The 15,966-nt window shown below is 42.6% G+C and overlaps 1 protein-coding gene across 1 annotated transcript in view; it reads left to right on the top strand.

The window, feature by feature from the left end:
* The window catches only part of TES (testin LIM domain protein), a 67,452-nt gene extending 52,070 nt beyond the window's left edge, over window positions 1–15,382 (top strand). Inside the window, exons 3-7 of the mRNA XM_044280299.1 lie at window positions 4,498–4,750; window positions 5,131–5,466; window positions 9,659–9,874; window positions 12,006–12,164; window positions 14,652–15,382. Coding sequence (XP_044136234.1) covers window positions 4,498–4,750; window positions 5,131–5,466; window positions 9,659–9,874; window positions 12,006–12,164; window positions 14,652–14,843 — 1,156 coding nt within the window. The 3' untranslated portion in view covers window positions 14,844–15,382. The remainder of the gene's footprint in view (window positions 1–4,497; window positions 4,751–5,130; window positions 5,467–9,658; window positions 9,875–12,005; window positions 12,165–14,651) is intronic.
* Window positions 15,383–15,966: the final 584 nt, after the last annotated feature.

Genomic DNA, 15,966 nt, shown 5'->3' with positions numbered 1-15,966 from the left:
ATTCGGTGACCTACTGGGCTCTCCATGGGTAAGCTAGGTTGAGGCTTCCACCTAGCAGTGAGCAGCCCGGTGACGTCACTGGCACTGATGAGGCGGGGTATAGCACTGCCCTAGCCTGTAAAACAGCTAGGGCAGCGCTAAAGCCCGCCTATTAGTGCCAGTGATGTAACCGGGAACACTGCTAGGCGGGGAAGCCTCAACCTAGCAGTGTAAAAATGTAAACAAAAAAGCCCTTGCCCTGCATGATTCAGTGCAGGGCAAGGGAGAGCATCTGAGCATAAAATGCTCCGATGCTCATGTCAGAGGGGCTGAGTAGGGGAAGAAGGGGATATGTCCGGGTTCAACCCCTTTTTATTATTTATTATGCTCCTTGTAGCAGCTATATTCAGTATTTGCATAAAAGGGCTGTCTAGGAATAAATATCTTTTCACAGGTCCCCACAGCCTGCCTACACTATAGGAAGATTGATACTTGCTTGCTGTCTGCAGCTCCGGTCCTGCAGACTGGCTCTACTGTGTCTATATTCAGGTCCACGGCTTCTTTACTTTCTCTCCAGCATAGGCATGATGATCTGCTGCAGCCAATGACTGGATTCTGCTGTGACATGTCTACAAGAGATACATCACTGCTAAAGCCAGTTATTGGCTGCAACAGAGCAGATTATCATGCCATAAGCTGCGGACCAGAAGATTGACAAACTGGAGGTGTACAGGACCAGAGTGGTGGGGAGTAGGTAAGTATGATTGTTTCCATAGCAGAAGCAGGTTACTTATTCCCAAACACGTTTAACCCTTTCAGCCCCGGAATATTTTTTATTTTGAGTTTACGTTTTTCACTCCCTGCTTTTCTGGGGCCATAACTTTATTTTTTCGTTCACGTAGCCATGTGAGGGCTTGTTTTTTTGCGGGACAAGTTGCACTTTCTAATTCAATCATTTAATATAGCATACGATATAGTGGGGAGATGGGAAAAAAAATTCCAAATGGGGTGAATTTGAAAAAAATATAGCTTTCCTTATATGGTAAAACTGACCAGTTACTTTCATTCTCCAGGTTAGTACAATTACGGTGATACCACATAGTTTTTTTGCATTTTCATACTGAAAAAACAATTTAAAAAAACTTCGCCATTTTGGCTTTTTTTTTGTTTGTTTCACAGTTTGCCATATGGGATAAATATTTTAATATTTATCTCATATATTTTTATTTTTAAAAACATTTATTTTTAAGTTTTTAACATTGCTTTATAGTTTTCCCTTAGGGAACTATAACAACAATTTATTAGATTTCTTCTTTCATAGACTCCAATGCATTAGCATTGGAGTCTATGGGAATTATACTTTGTTTTAGTGTGTACAGATGCCGTGGTCTGAAGGGTTAAAAATCTGGTAATGCAGAACGAAGACATTAGCTGCGGGTGTCTGCGAGTGGGCAACGTTCTTAAAGTCCTGGCTAGCGCCGTACATGTACGCCACTGGTCGGCAAGGGGTTAATGCTGTCATGTTCTAAGATCACTGTAGCAATGCTCAGTAGTGAACCTCCTTCTCTGGGCTTTACTACTGACCGCTAGAGCACCCTCCTTATTACTGTTTATAGTATAAGAACAGGAGAGAACTGAATTTCTATCACTACTAGAATACCCTTCTTATCCCTTTTCATATATAAGGGTCATTCAGACATCCGTAGAATGGGTCCGGATCCGTTCCACAATTATGTGGAACGGGTGCAGACCCATTCATTGGGAAACACTGCTCTACAGAGTAGGAAGGCCAGGCATTTATGTGGCTTTCTCAACCGTAGATTATGCAAGTTGTGATAACTGCTTGGGATTTCACAATTACTACAAACTACAATGGAGGGTGCCACATGCATAACCGTCCTCCTCTAACCCATATACTCCTTTCTGGAGTGCAAGACGGGTCAGTGCACCCCCATTCTTCCTAAAGAGACATACACAGTGCACCAGTAGTGCTTGCCTGTCCCTACTCTTCATCTGTTTGGCATGGAAACTACATGTGAAAAGCCATACCCAAACATGCTTTTCTGTGTGTAGATTATTGGGGGATCCACAGAATGGCGTTGTTGTGCACCCATAGTCTATTTAAAAATCTCTGCTGGTATCTTCATTGAAGCATTTTAGGAAGCATGATGCATCCCCTTCCATGGTAGTGGCTATCCTAATATAATGATATAAAATGAGAGCAAAAACAGCTTGACATGTTTAACTGAAACGGACTGATCTGCTTTACTACTCACAGCACTGTTTCTCAAGTCCTTCTGTTGAGATATACGTCTTGATGCTAAGCAGCCCGCCAACTGTTCCATACATGGGTTAATGCCTATAAAACTAAAAATGCATGTCTCTATTATAACTGAAAGCTTAAAAAGCAGACTGTCGTTTAATCATTCTTAATGTTGGTCATAATTCAGGGAGTATGGCTAGAGTTCAGATGAATAGCAAATTCTATCCAAAGAAGGCAAAAATATGCCATGCATGTGATGGGTCTCTATTAGACACTAAGCATCTTAACGGAAAACAGATTATTCCACCTTGGTAACATTTTATAGCTCGGTAGTGATATGTGCAATAAGACAGATGCGTGCCTCCGCCAAGATGAGTTACCATTCCTCATTAAAGGGGGTTATCCATGAATCGATGAGGATGACCTGTGCTCAGGATAGGTCAACATTATCACATCGGTGGGGCTCTGAGTCCCAGCACCCCAGCCTATCATCTGTTTAAGGAAGCCACTGTGCTCACCGGACCTTCCGGCAGCTTTCAAAGGACAGCGCTATACATATAGTACAGCCGTTGTGCTTGGTATTGCAGCTCAGCATCATTCACTTCAATAGGGTTGCTTGCTACTAGGCCATGTGACCAATGTACGGTGACGTCACATGGGCTAGGGAGGAGCATGTGGACCCCTACCGATCTGGTATTGATGACCTATCCAGAGGCTAGGTGATCAATATTAATTACCGTACAACCCCTTTAATATATAAACTAGAACTCCAATAATCTGCAGTGCTGGGAGTCAGACTCCCTCTTATCTGAGATGGATGCCTTTCCTAAGAATGGACAGTCAATACCAAAGTTTGGGAAACCATTTTTAAATGGGTTGTGCCAAGTTTTAATACCCTCCCCTATTCATAGGATTTAGCATAACTAACTGGAGGGCCTAGGACCCCCACTGACTCCAAGAACAGAGGATCTGTTTCCCTGTTCTGATGGAGTGGAAGGCCGAGTATGTGTCCTGCCTCTCCATTCATTCTCATTGGGATTGCCGGAGATTGCCAAGTACAGCGAAGTTCTCAAAATAAGTGGGGGTCCCAGCTCTTTGATCCCATCAATCAGTTAGTTATCCCCTATCCTCTGCATAGGGGATAACTTTTGAACTTGAAATTACCCTTTTAAGTAAAGCACAGGACAGATGGAAGAAATTATAACTACATTATCAGACTATCCAAGGTTTTGTAATAGCCATATTTAATAAAAAAAGTTTTTAAAAAAACAACAAAAAAACTATTGTACTTTTTATAAGAGATAGAGATATATATATATATATATATATATATATATATATATATATATATATATCTATATATATATACACACACTCAACATTGTAATGGACAGAGGGGGTGGACCCACTGTGCCAACTAACTAGTTTAACTTCTGGCTATTCCTAAGGGCATTGTCCTGTCTGTCACCTGGTTTTCACCCTTCAACCCATATACTGGGATTCGGTCTTCACTTCCCAGAAGCCACCATGCCCTATTTAGACTAGAATACCTAAAGCTCAGGCACCTTCCACCTGGGGACGGTGCCTTACATATAGACAAGTAGTCAGCCAGTGGCTGGAGACAGCTAAGGTGGCCACTTGCTGTACCTTTAGGAGCTGGGGAATGCATGTCCTATATACCTGCTGGGAGGTCTTGACTGAGAAGAGCAGGCAACGGCTTGCAGGAGCCACATGGGACGCTGGTGGCCGAACCCGCTGCTGGCGAGTAGAGAAAGGTGAGCAGGTCCTGGTCACCGAGACAAGAGAAGCAAGATGGCCCCTGTGCCCACTCAGAAGAGCGGGGCAGCGGCAGGCATGGACCACCATCTCAACAAATGTGTTTTGTTTTTTCCACTGGATACCATTGCATGGAGTATCATAGTCAATGATGCTGTTCTATGCAGTTTTGCTTTGAGGTATACTGATGTATACCAGCCAGAAGGAGGCTAAAAGCCCACTCTTTTACCCTTTGTTTAGCTCAGGCATCCTCAAACTGCGGCCCTCCAGCTGTTGTAAAACTACAACTCCCACAATGCCCTGCTGTAGGCTGATACCTGTAGGCTGTTCTGGCATGCTGGGAGTTGTAGTTTTGCAACAGCTGGAGGGCTGCAGTTTGAGGATGCCTGGTTTAGCTAATATAACCTTATAGACATGTTTAGTAATACATTTTTCTTGATGTGCCCTCTATGTAATTGATACCGTTTTCTGAAATTTAGGAAAATATGTCGAAATTGCAAATGTGGACAAGAAGAACATGATGTTCCTTCAAACAACGAAGATGATCGTAAAGTTGGCAAGCTGTTTGAAGATACAAAGTACACTGCTCTGATTGCAAAGCTGAAAACAGATGGCATTCCCACTTACAAAAGGAATGTAATGATCTTGACAAGCCCGATCTCGGCAAAGAAAGATGTGTCCATCAACACTGTGACCTATGAATGGGCACCACCAGTGCAGAACCAAACTCTAGTAAGTACCTACACTTACACCTTTCATAAATGAGCACACAGAGACCTACTTGGTCTGGGGTAGGTGGTAGTTGGGGGGTTAGAGCTGTAGTGTGCAATTTCTCTATTAACATTTTGTTGCCAGGCTTCATTGCAGAGTAAGTAAAGGTGTCTTGAATTGGGTGGAATGTGTATTACAGTCTAGAATTGAATGGTAATGGTATATTGGTAGATTATAGAGTCTAGTATAAAACAGCATAAAGTGCTGTTGGATGTAGTTATTAATCTATTACTGTGTGCACTTGTAAAAAATTTATGTATTTTTTCATTTATTATCAATTCTATTTAAAAAAAAAAAATTTTTATATGGCTCGATGACTGAACTAATCCCTGTTGTTTTAGGCCAGGCGGTACATGGAACTTATCCCAAAAGAGAAGCAGCCTGTAGCTGGTTCAGAGGGAGCCCAATACAGGAAGAAGCAGTTGGCTAAGCAGCTGCCTGCTCATGACCAGGATCCTTCCAAGTGTCATGAGCTATCTCCTAACGAAGTGAAGCAGATGGAGCAGTTTGTGAAGAAATACAAAAATGATGTCCTTGGTGTTGGAGATATCAAGCTGCCCAAAGAAGTGGGTGCACAGGGGGGTGAAACTGCTAAGCCGGACAGTGGAAATCGAAGCACGCTTACTACTGTAAAGAACGTAGAAGACAAGGCAGCAGCACCATCGGGATCTGTTTATGTGAGTTACCCACAGAACGTCAAAACTGATGATTTTTATATGTCTGCATCTTTTGTTGCATGCCATTGTGGCTTGTTTCTTGTAAATCTTCACACAAGTGGCCCCATGAAGTCTGATCTCAAACCCAAAGCAAATTACTCTCACAGTGTGCTATAAAAATGGCTTGTGTACTGCATCATTCATCTACTTTAGTTCCCTTTTTATGTGATGTACCAGCAAAGAATCTTTTTACCATTGTTTATATCATTTTCCTTGCTGTTAACTTTGACCTCTACACAGCACGAGAGAATAAACATTAAATGTAGCTTGGTAGAAAGAGACAGCTCTACTCTTTTACAACGATGATGTGCAGGTCAGTGCAAGGTTAATTCATCCCTTGCCTTTCATACTCTTGGTAACCGTTTTTGAGCAAGTGGATTCGGGGAGGCCACTTTTTGGATTTTCTATAGTTCCTTAGAGACTCTTTAACCAATGAGTTACCCTTAGATTACAGAGCATCCTTAAAGAAATGAAATCCCCCGTATTAAAACCATCAGATAGTTATAAACTGCAATTTGCCTTCAATGTGCTGGCTGGCAGGCTGTAATGAATGAATCGTCTAGCTCTCTTGCATATATAGCACAAACATATTCCACACCAATGTACCATACATGACAGAGCCTTCTGTCAAACATCTCAAAATGTTCCCAATGTATTTCTCTTACAGTAGGCTTACGCACAGTATGCCCAGCAGGGGCATTGCTAGGGTCATAAAAGATTTTGGGACCCAAGCTCCAATGCATATTTGTTAAATTTTCAATCCAACCTCCCAGACCCAGTGCTAATGGCATATTTGGATGGACATTATATTCAGTTATATCTCAGACAGGAGAATACAACCCCACATATCTCTTACATCCAGTGACATGATTTAGACATCCTCTTTTCTCATCTTCTCCATTCAGCCCAGACAGCCATGACTGTTTCTTTCAGCTGTATCTTGTCTCTGCAGGATTTGCCACATTAAACGTCTTAATTTCCTAACTTTTCTAATCTCCTCCTCCTCCTCCTGGTGCCCTAACAGTGTTATCCTGCTGCTACCCCCAGTGTTATCCTGTGCTCCCCAATGCCCCCATATACCTTACTTACAAAAGATACAGATAGTCCCACCAATAGTAATTATTCTCTCACAGAATGCCCTCATTAGTAATGGTGCCCCATTCTGTGATAATGCTCCCCAAGAGTAAGTAGTGCCCTTCATATTGTCTCTAAAAATTATGCCCCCACAGAACCCCCAGCGGTAATAAGCCCCCAGTAGTTAAAATGTCTTTTGTACTGTTTCCAATAGTTATAATGCTGCCAATAGTGCCCCCTGTAGTTATGTCCGACACGGTGCCACAGTACTATCTTCCACCAAAGTGAGGAAGAAGGTGGAATAAACTCACCTGACTCCATGTCCCCCCCCACCATCTGCGATGCTGGCCACAGGCTTCTCCCTGCCTGCAGCATGAGTTGCTGGCTTCTCAGCTCAGGAAGTCATGATGAAATGCACCTTGGTAGCAATGTTGTAATCACTTTGTGACCTGTGCCATTCTACTGTCTCATAGGCCTGAAGACAACGATACAGTTGTCTAGTCAGCACCCACAACATTCAGAGCCCTGGCTAAAACATCCGAGCCCAAGCCCTGGATGTTATAACCTTGCGGAGCCCCCTGCTGCATAGTACTTTCCAGCTAACTTTAACACCCACTTCGTACACATCCTGATGCAAGAGTAGTAAGATCTGCAGGCTACCTGAAACTGCTTCTCTGGAACAGTGCTATAAAAATATATATTTATCTATGAAATTATTTGTATCTCAGCAGATTTGTACCTATGAAACTGGCTGGCCTGTTGCATGCACACTTGGCAGCTGAAGACATCTGTATTGGTCCTATGTTCATATGTGCCCCCATTGCTGAGACAAATGATGTTTTAATATATACAAATTAACCTCTAGGAGCAACGGGGGCATTACCATTACCCTTGAGGCTCTGCTCTCTCTGCAACTGCTGGTGCCCTCTGCACTGCAATTAACACCAGTAAACATTATCATGCCTGGATCTATTAATCAAAGTGCAGGGGGCGCATAAGTTGGAGAGAGAGCAGAGCCTCTATGTAACAGCAACAGCCCATTGCTCCTAGAGGCTCATTTGCATATATTCAAATAATATATTTTTCTCAGCAATGTGGGTAAATATGAACATGGGACCAACACAGATGCCTTCAGCTGCCAAGTGCACAAAGTCAGCCAATTTCATAAACAAAACTGGGGGTCAGTCAGCACATCCCAATGTGCAGGTGCTCGTCGCCATGCTGAAATTACAAAACTAAAGGACAAACAAAATGCAACATCACTCTGCAAACACAAACAATAAACTAAATACATATAATAATGCCATACTCACTATATAAAGTACTAACGCTACATTGTAAATGTGAGATTCTTGGCAAATACTTTTGTACAAAATTATTTGTGCCCGTCTGCCAGCATCAAGGCGATCTCTTTAAGACGTGAACCAGCCAGTTTCATAGGTACAAGTACGCTGACAAATCCCCTTTAGGGCTTATTCAGATGGCCGTATGTTTTTTGCTGTCCGCATAAATGCGGATCAGTTTTTTGGTGGGCAGTTCAGCATGTTCACAAAAACACTGTTGCGTTCCGCATTTTTGCGTACCCGTAGACTTCAATGGGGTGACGTCCTGATTTTTGACTGACAAGTATAGGACATGGTGTGCTGTCCGCATCTTTTGGGGCCCCATAGAAGTGAATGGGTCTGCATCTAATCTGCAAAATTGCGGATCAGATGCGGAAAGCAACATACGGCCATCTGAATAAGGCCTTAAGGTGATGTAATGGGTTGTTACAGTTTTTATCACAAGTCTGATTTATGTCCTGTAGTAATAATGAGGAAGGTGTAAAGTACATCTACCATTACATGCAGCCTAAACAAAACCAACATTTGTTAAAACTCGGGTTATATACACTGGTCTTCTTGTATGGCCCTCTGGTATCAGATGCACACCTCTTAATTGTGGGTGTCCCGGGCTGTCTGTGTACCAGTATCGAAATCTATGCCAGCCACGAGCTGCCATAGATTTAAGGTATAATTTACTTTTTCTGGTGTACGGTATAAATAATGTGCTGCTCCACCTAGGCCCCATCCTTTTTGTGTGCTGCAGAAAAATTCTGGTTTAGCGTGCCCCTAAATGTGTATTGTTACATTAATGCTAGACACACCAAGTGCATTTCTGTAATTAATGCTGATATAGGTGCCCTCCTGTGAGCTGTGCATCATGGATGTAGTCTATGGAAACCTAGAAGGTATGAGTGTCCTTGGATCCAGACATCTCCGTTCTCTGTGTGTCACTGCTACTGCGCAGCCTTTGCTTTCAGCACTGACTCCACGCCCTTTTCATCTAATTTATGGGGTATACTAAGGAATTCTTTGCTGTCTCTTATTTCAGGTCTATAAAAACTTTAAAAAAGCAAGGGTTTATGTGAATGTGAAGTGGAAAAGATGCGCGGGTTCCTCTTCTCCTGTGTTTACAGGTTGCGATCCGTCCAGAACGGCCCACTATGCTTTTATTTACTCTGACTGCTCCAGATTTCAGCCGCGGTTGGAAGTGAATCATGTGTCATAAAACAAGCTCATTACTCACTAAACTCCATCAGAAGCGTATCTCCAGTTATGGGAATATCTTGTGGCAATTTTTCCATGTGAGGCGTTCCTTTCTGCGGACAATGGGATGCTTGTGACCGCAGGGAAGGGTTAAAAGATTGAGAGGGCGAAGAATGCACTGTGACCGGCTCACAATTGGATTGTTAATTAGCATTTTATCGTTGCGTAGAGAGGGAGTGTTGAGACCTTAAGAATCCCTGTGGAAATAGCTCTGGCATGCCTGCTCAATTCCTGCTCTCAGCCTAATTTTTCACTGTCACAGCAGGACTAGGAAGCCTCCCTGCATTGCTAATTGATGGTCCATGTCACTATCTACATGGCATTTTGGAACCGGGACACATGTAGGTTTCAGGACGACATATGTTTCTGTTGGCACGGTTTCAGACATGCTCCGTCATTAGAAGCACTGCTTTCTGCTTCCTCCCCACATCATCATCTACCTGTGGTTTACTGTGTGATAGACCATCAACTCTTCTCTCTTGTCTCCGCAGTACTGCTTCCGATGCAAGGAGAACATGAAGGAGGGTGATCCCGCAGTGTATGCAGAACGGGCCGGCTACGACAAGCTGTGGCATCCTTCTTGCTTTGTCTGTTTCACCTGCAACGAACTTCTAGTTGACATGATCTACTTCTGGAAAAAGGGAAAACTGTACTGTGGCAGACATTACTGTGACAGTGAGAAGCCGCGGTGTGCCGGTTGTGATGAGGTAAACTCATGTTCTCTTCTTCTGCAAGTCTAAGGCCTCATGCACACGACTGTGCCGTTTTTTTGTGGTCCGCGGATCCACAAAAAACGGAAGCCGTCCGCGTGCCTTCCGCAATTTGCGCAACGGAACAGGCGGCCCATTGTAGAAATGCCTATTCTTGTCCGCAAAACGGACAAGAATAGGACATGTTGTATTTTTGCTGTCTGCATCTTTTGCGGCCCCATTGAAGTGAATGGGTCCCCAAACAATGGCCGTGTGCATGAGGTCTAAAACTGACCCACCACCTTCAGAAGGTTCCACATGTCATAGATGGTATCCTTTAATATTGCATTATTTATGGAATGGCTCACTGGACCATATGACTATCTGTAGCCAGCACATGTTCATCATGTGTAGTTTGAAATTATCCAAACAGCTTTTTGGCACGTTTGAATCCCTCTTGCTACACAAGACGTTCATGATATTATCATATGTCTAGTAGTTCATTGGTTGTGGCCTACCTTCTGTATATAATCTCACCTGTACAACATTATAGGGACAAAGACTCCCATGAATCTCCTACTCCACATGTTTACTATATACTACTACACCAAAATACGTTGGACAACTTAATAGGACCCCTGTTTTCTTCAGATGCTAATGCCCAATCATATCTTCTATCATGTAATCTACTACTTCCAATTTCAGGCAGAATCCAGCCATTCTGAACATGGTCACGTGACCCCTTAGGTCATTTCGTAAAATCATGTGCCAAAACGGGATTTTCTGTTGATGGCGGCCTACCCCAATGTATATTTCATCATGGCTGACGTCACATACATGGGCCAGGTGTCTGTTTCTCTATATGTGTAGCAGTCAGTAAACTGGTCCATGTATGTTATGTAAGGTGTAATAGGCAGGACTAAACAAAGCTAGGAGAGGTGCACATAGTTTTGGGCTGATGTCTTGCCTAATGACACACCCCAATAATGGGCGTAACCCAGGAAAACAAGCGATGTACTCTGAGGGCATTGAGGGGAAAAAAATGGGTAAAAACACCAACATTTTTGGTGACTCTTTCATTTAAGAAAAAACAACGCATTTTAGGAATGTTAAAACTTGGGGGGGGGGGGGGGGTATATTTTAAGCCCCTTTAATGAACCAGTTGTAGCAGCATTCATGAAGCAGTGAACAATTTTCTATCAGGTTGCAGGTTTTGGGCTGCTCAGTAAATGTGCTGTAACTCACTCATCCAGCCGACAGTTATTCCTTTGAATCCCCTCAAATACATGCATGCCCAGCTTGGTCGAGAGTGCAAAGGTAGAGAAAAGGATTCCCTTGTCAGACACCTTTGAGAGCAAAGGATTGACCATTTTTAAATCCAACATGCCCTATTTTTGTTTACCGCCAGGGAAAAGTCAGCACTCCCAATACATGATAGTCGGTAAATTCAGACAACTTTGCCCTTATGTATATGACCACAGGTGCTCGATATCACAGTGCACCCCCAGTCTAGGCAGTGTAAAATCTTCTGGCAGAATGCTCGGTGGACAGTCAGTATATACTCTGACCACTGATCTCATGGAGCAGGCATGGAAGCAATGCCAACCAAATATATAATGGCAATATCTCCAGTCCTAGTTATGCATAAGATTTTTACTGAAAGCCAATTTTCTATGAGTCATCAGTCATGTTGTCTTCTACAGTGATGGAATTAATTTAAATGCTCCTGCGTGTGATTTTTTTGTTTTTTGTTTTGTTTTTTTTGTTAATATGGAGTGGGTGTAATCCATTTCTACATTCCAATATTCTCTTGTAGCATAACACCTTGCGGAGAGAAGAGGAAGGTTGTTTCCAGCACTCTAGGTGTAAGCAGCCAAAAGTGGAAAAACTCTAATACTAAACTGCAACAGTATAATTGGTTTGCAGTATTTAGCTAATACACCTGATAGGGATCTATTTCTGTAATACAGAACACCACTGAGCAGATCTCTCTGTAGTTTTTCTAAATGTACACTAGGTGGCACAAATCACCAATTTAAAAGTAAGGATCCAGTGACATCTAGTGGTCAGAGTTGAAATTAACAAATAATTCAGTGTTATATACAGTAATAAAGCATCATAAGCTAGAATATATATTTTTTTCTCTTAGTTGATTTTCAGCAATGAATATACTCAAGCGGAAGGTCAAAACTGGCATCTGAAGCATTTCTGCTGCTTTGACTGTGATTGTGTCCTGGCTGGGGAAATTTACGTGATGGTGAATGACAAGCCAGTGTGCAAGCCTTGCTATGTGAAAAATCATGCTGTGGTAAGACCTTCAGATTATTTTATTAATAATCGTGCACCTGCCTTCTGTGGTTTCAGAACAGTTGTATTTTTCCTGCACTAATTTATCAATGTGATTCTTGTGCTAGGAAAAGTTATTATCTTTGACATGCTATGGCATTTTTTATTTTGAACTTAAAATGTAATAATATGCTCATATTAATGAATTTGGTTATATTTAAACTCGCCTTGCTAGAATAAAATGTCCAAGACAGCCTAACACTATGTGCAAGAGTAGAAATACCATTGCAAGGAAAAGTAAGTTAAAACTTGAAATTTACCTGCATTTCTGTCTGTGTTATTAGTTTAGTTAGATTGTGTGTCTCTATTATGAGTCAGGCCACATTTTATTAGTAATGCACAAAGGCTTCACTTTTTCTTGCCACTGTTAGTACTGGAAATCACGACCCTTCATCTCTTTAAAGAGCTATCATATTTTACTGTATACTGTACATAACCAACAGCAGTCAGTTTCAGAAAGCACAGGGCTAACAAACTCTGGTATGGTGGAATGGTGCTGCCTCGGAGGGAAGGATGGAGAGGCCGCCAACTTGGGGTTATCAGTTTATATTCTGTAAAGCAAGTTGATAGCCTGTCCATCCTTCACTCTCCATGGAAGTGCAATTTCATCATACTCACGTTTGCCTTACATGTAAAGACGGATTTGCACTGCCAGACTGAGCATGTAATCATCGGGAAGGGACTGCTCCTTCCTGATAATTGCCTGCTCGTCAGTGGAGGTGAAGAGCTGTAACATGCAGCGAGGACAAGCGATGGTTACTGCCATTGTTCATCCTCCTACAGATTGTGTGCAGCAGTTCACTTTTCACACAGCACGGTCTGCTGTCCAGACAGAAGCTATTAGTTAATGTGCTGCATGGAAGATAATTTCACCAGATTAATGAGTGTTTTGCTCGTTCATCGGGCGATCTGCAGCACCTTTACAGAGGCAGGTTATCGGGAACGAGCGTTCGTAGCAAGTTCATTCCCAATGGTTGTGCAGTGTAAATGCACCTTGATGATATCTTACAGATCGGATACCCCACTACATTTAGCATTTTGTTTACCTTACCTTAAAGGGGTTTGTTTCACTTTAGCAAATAGAATTTATTGTGTAGAGAAAGTTAATACAAGGCACTTACATGTTGCTTCCTTTGCTGACTGGATTACTTTTTCCATCGTTATACACTGCTTTTTTCCATGGTGTTGACCACCCTGCAATCAATCAGTGGTGGCCATGTTTGCACACTATAGAAAAAAGCACCAGGCTATGTGAGAGACAGAGAGGCCGGCGCTTTTTCCTACATTGTGCAAGCACTGCCACCACTGATGGATTGCAGGGTGGTCGTAACCATGGAATCAAGCAGTGTATAATGATGGAAAATGAATCCAGGAAGCAAATGTAAGTGCCTTGTATTAACTTTCTCTACACGATAAATGCCACTTACTGAAGTGACACAAACCCACAATGCATTGGCTCCTGCAGTCTTGCATTTGCAAAGACATGATGAAGTAAAGACTAGCTGTCCACATCACTGCAGAGATATGGTGCTTCACAGACGGAGCACATTATTCCGCCCCCATGTCACTCAGCCCCCCTACCTGACCTGTCCATTACAGTTGATAGCACAACGCTTTCTCCAGTATCGCAGGTCTACTGCCTGGGGGTAACATTGGATTCTGCCCTGTCCTTTAAGACACACATCCAAAACCTCACCTCCACCTGCCGTTTTCAACTTAAGAACATCTCTCGCATTTGTGCCTTTCTCACCCCTGAATCAACTAAAATACTAGTGCATGCTCTTGTCATCTCCCACCGGGACTACTGCAACATCCCCCTGTGTGGCCTCCTATCCAGCACTCTTGCTCCTAACCAATCTATCTTTCCCCCCCCCCCCCTCTACCAACCCCTTCACTGGCTCCCCATTGCCTGGCAAATTCAGTTTAAAATACTTACAACTACATATATAAGGACATCCACAACCTGTCCCCTCCTTACATCTCTGACCTGCTTTCTTGATACATCCCCACATGCAATTTCTGATTCTCATAGGACCTCTTCCTCAGTTCCCCTATCATCTGTTCTTGACACAATTGACTACAAGATTTCTCGCGTGCTTCTCCCCTACTCTGGAACTCACTACCCCAACACATGAGGCCCTCCACCAACATCCAAACTTTCAAGAGTAACCTAAAAACCCTCCTTTTCAGTAAAGCCTACCACCTCTAATAAGCATGCTGCCACCACACAGCCGCATGAGCAGCCTATACCCTCACCTACTGTGTTCTCCCCTTACCTTTATAGATTGTAAGCTCCTGCGGGCAGGGTCCTCTACCCCTCTGTGCCAGTCTGTTAATAGTGTCTTGTATTTTTATATTTGTGTAACCCCTGCTGGATGTACAGCGCCATGGAATTAATGGCACTTTAAAATAAATAATTAAATTGCATTATATCTTTTGCTTCCCTTAGACATGCCAAGGTTGTCACAATGCCATTGACCCGGAAGTACAGCGTGTGAGTTACAGTGGCTTCCATTGGCATGCATCAACGGATTGCTTCGTATGCTCCTGTTGCAGCAAGTGTCTGATTGGTCAGAAGTTCATGCCAATAGAGGGGATGGTCTTCTGCTCTGTGGAGTGCAAGAAGAAAATGACTTCCTAGAAAAGACAATAATGTAATCATTTCAATATCAGGTGGAACTCTTTGAAGAGGACTTGCCCAGCAGTTGTACTTTTGCAAGAAAAATCGCTTTTATGCAAGTTTATTGAAAATGAGAAATGCTGCTTTGCTTGATATAAACCTCTTCACTGCCTAAATACAGTTTCCACTATCATATCAACCACATATTATGATCAAGTAACTTGGCATTAGTTTGCTGCACTTTATAGTGAATGTATTGTTACGATGAGGAAGCCACAGTCCAGGGATGGTGTACTGCATTAGAATGAATTGCTTATAAAGTAAATTATCATTTCAGCTATGATATCATGGAGCCTTGTCGTCAACACATTCTCTATGTAATGGATTTATTCAGTTTTTATGGACTAATTATTTTTATACCTGCCTCTCACAGCTCAATAGTTTTCTCTGCCTAAAAAACCCCACCAACAGATATAACAGTCATGGGGGAAGGGGAGAATTTATCTTTCCCCTCCACAATGGTTTTCTCGAATAAAATAAGTTGCAGCCCTTGTGCTAAATCTAGGTGCAAGTGTCTTTTCTACACCACCCTCGCCACTTTCCTGGAACAGGGGCAAGGCGAGGGCTGGGGGAGGAGGGGGGGTTAGCAGGCCCAGCACATCTATCTTAATTTATCTTGGAACTGCCATACATTTCAGTCTAGGCACATGGACTGCCAGAGGATGCACCTAATTTATGATGAGTCCTGCACCTTGTCCCAAATTAGACTCATCCTCCATCAGTGTAGGGGATATTATAGACCCCCCTCTAGGAGTTGTTCTTTATGGTCATGTTGTTCTAAACTCTGTTCAACCATTAAATTAATATCCTGGAAAATTATAACCAACCATTACAGCTCTTACGGTTGTTGTCAGCCTTCCTAGAATGCTGATCTGCCTGAATGTAGAGTAGTACTAGATATGCAATCCCATTTGGGGTTATTTATCAAACTAGTGTAAAGTAGAACTGGCTTAGTTGTCCCTAGCAACCAGATTCCACCTTTCATTTTTGACAGCTCCTTTTGGAAATTGAAAAAAAAATAAAGGTGGAATCTGATTGGTTACTAAGGGCAACTAAGCCAGTTCTACTTTACACCAGTTTGATA

This window comes from Bufo gargarizans, chromosome 2, assembly GCF_014858855.1.
Source record: "Bufo gargarizans isolate SCDJY-AF-19 chromosome 2, ASM1485885v1, whole genome shotgun sequence".
Classification (NCBI taxonomy): Eukaryota; Metazoa; Chordata; class Amphibia; order Anura; family Bufonidae; genus Bufo; species Bufo gargarizans.
This window is presented reverse-complemented; position numbering and strand designations above follow the sequence as displayed.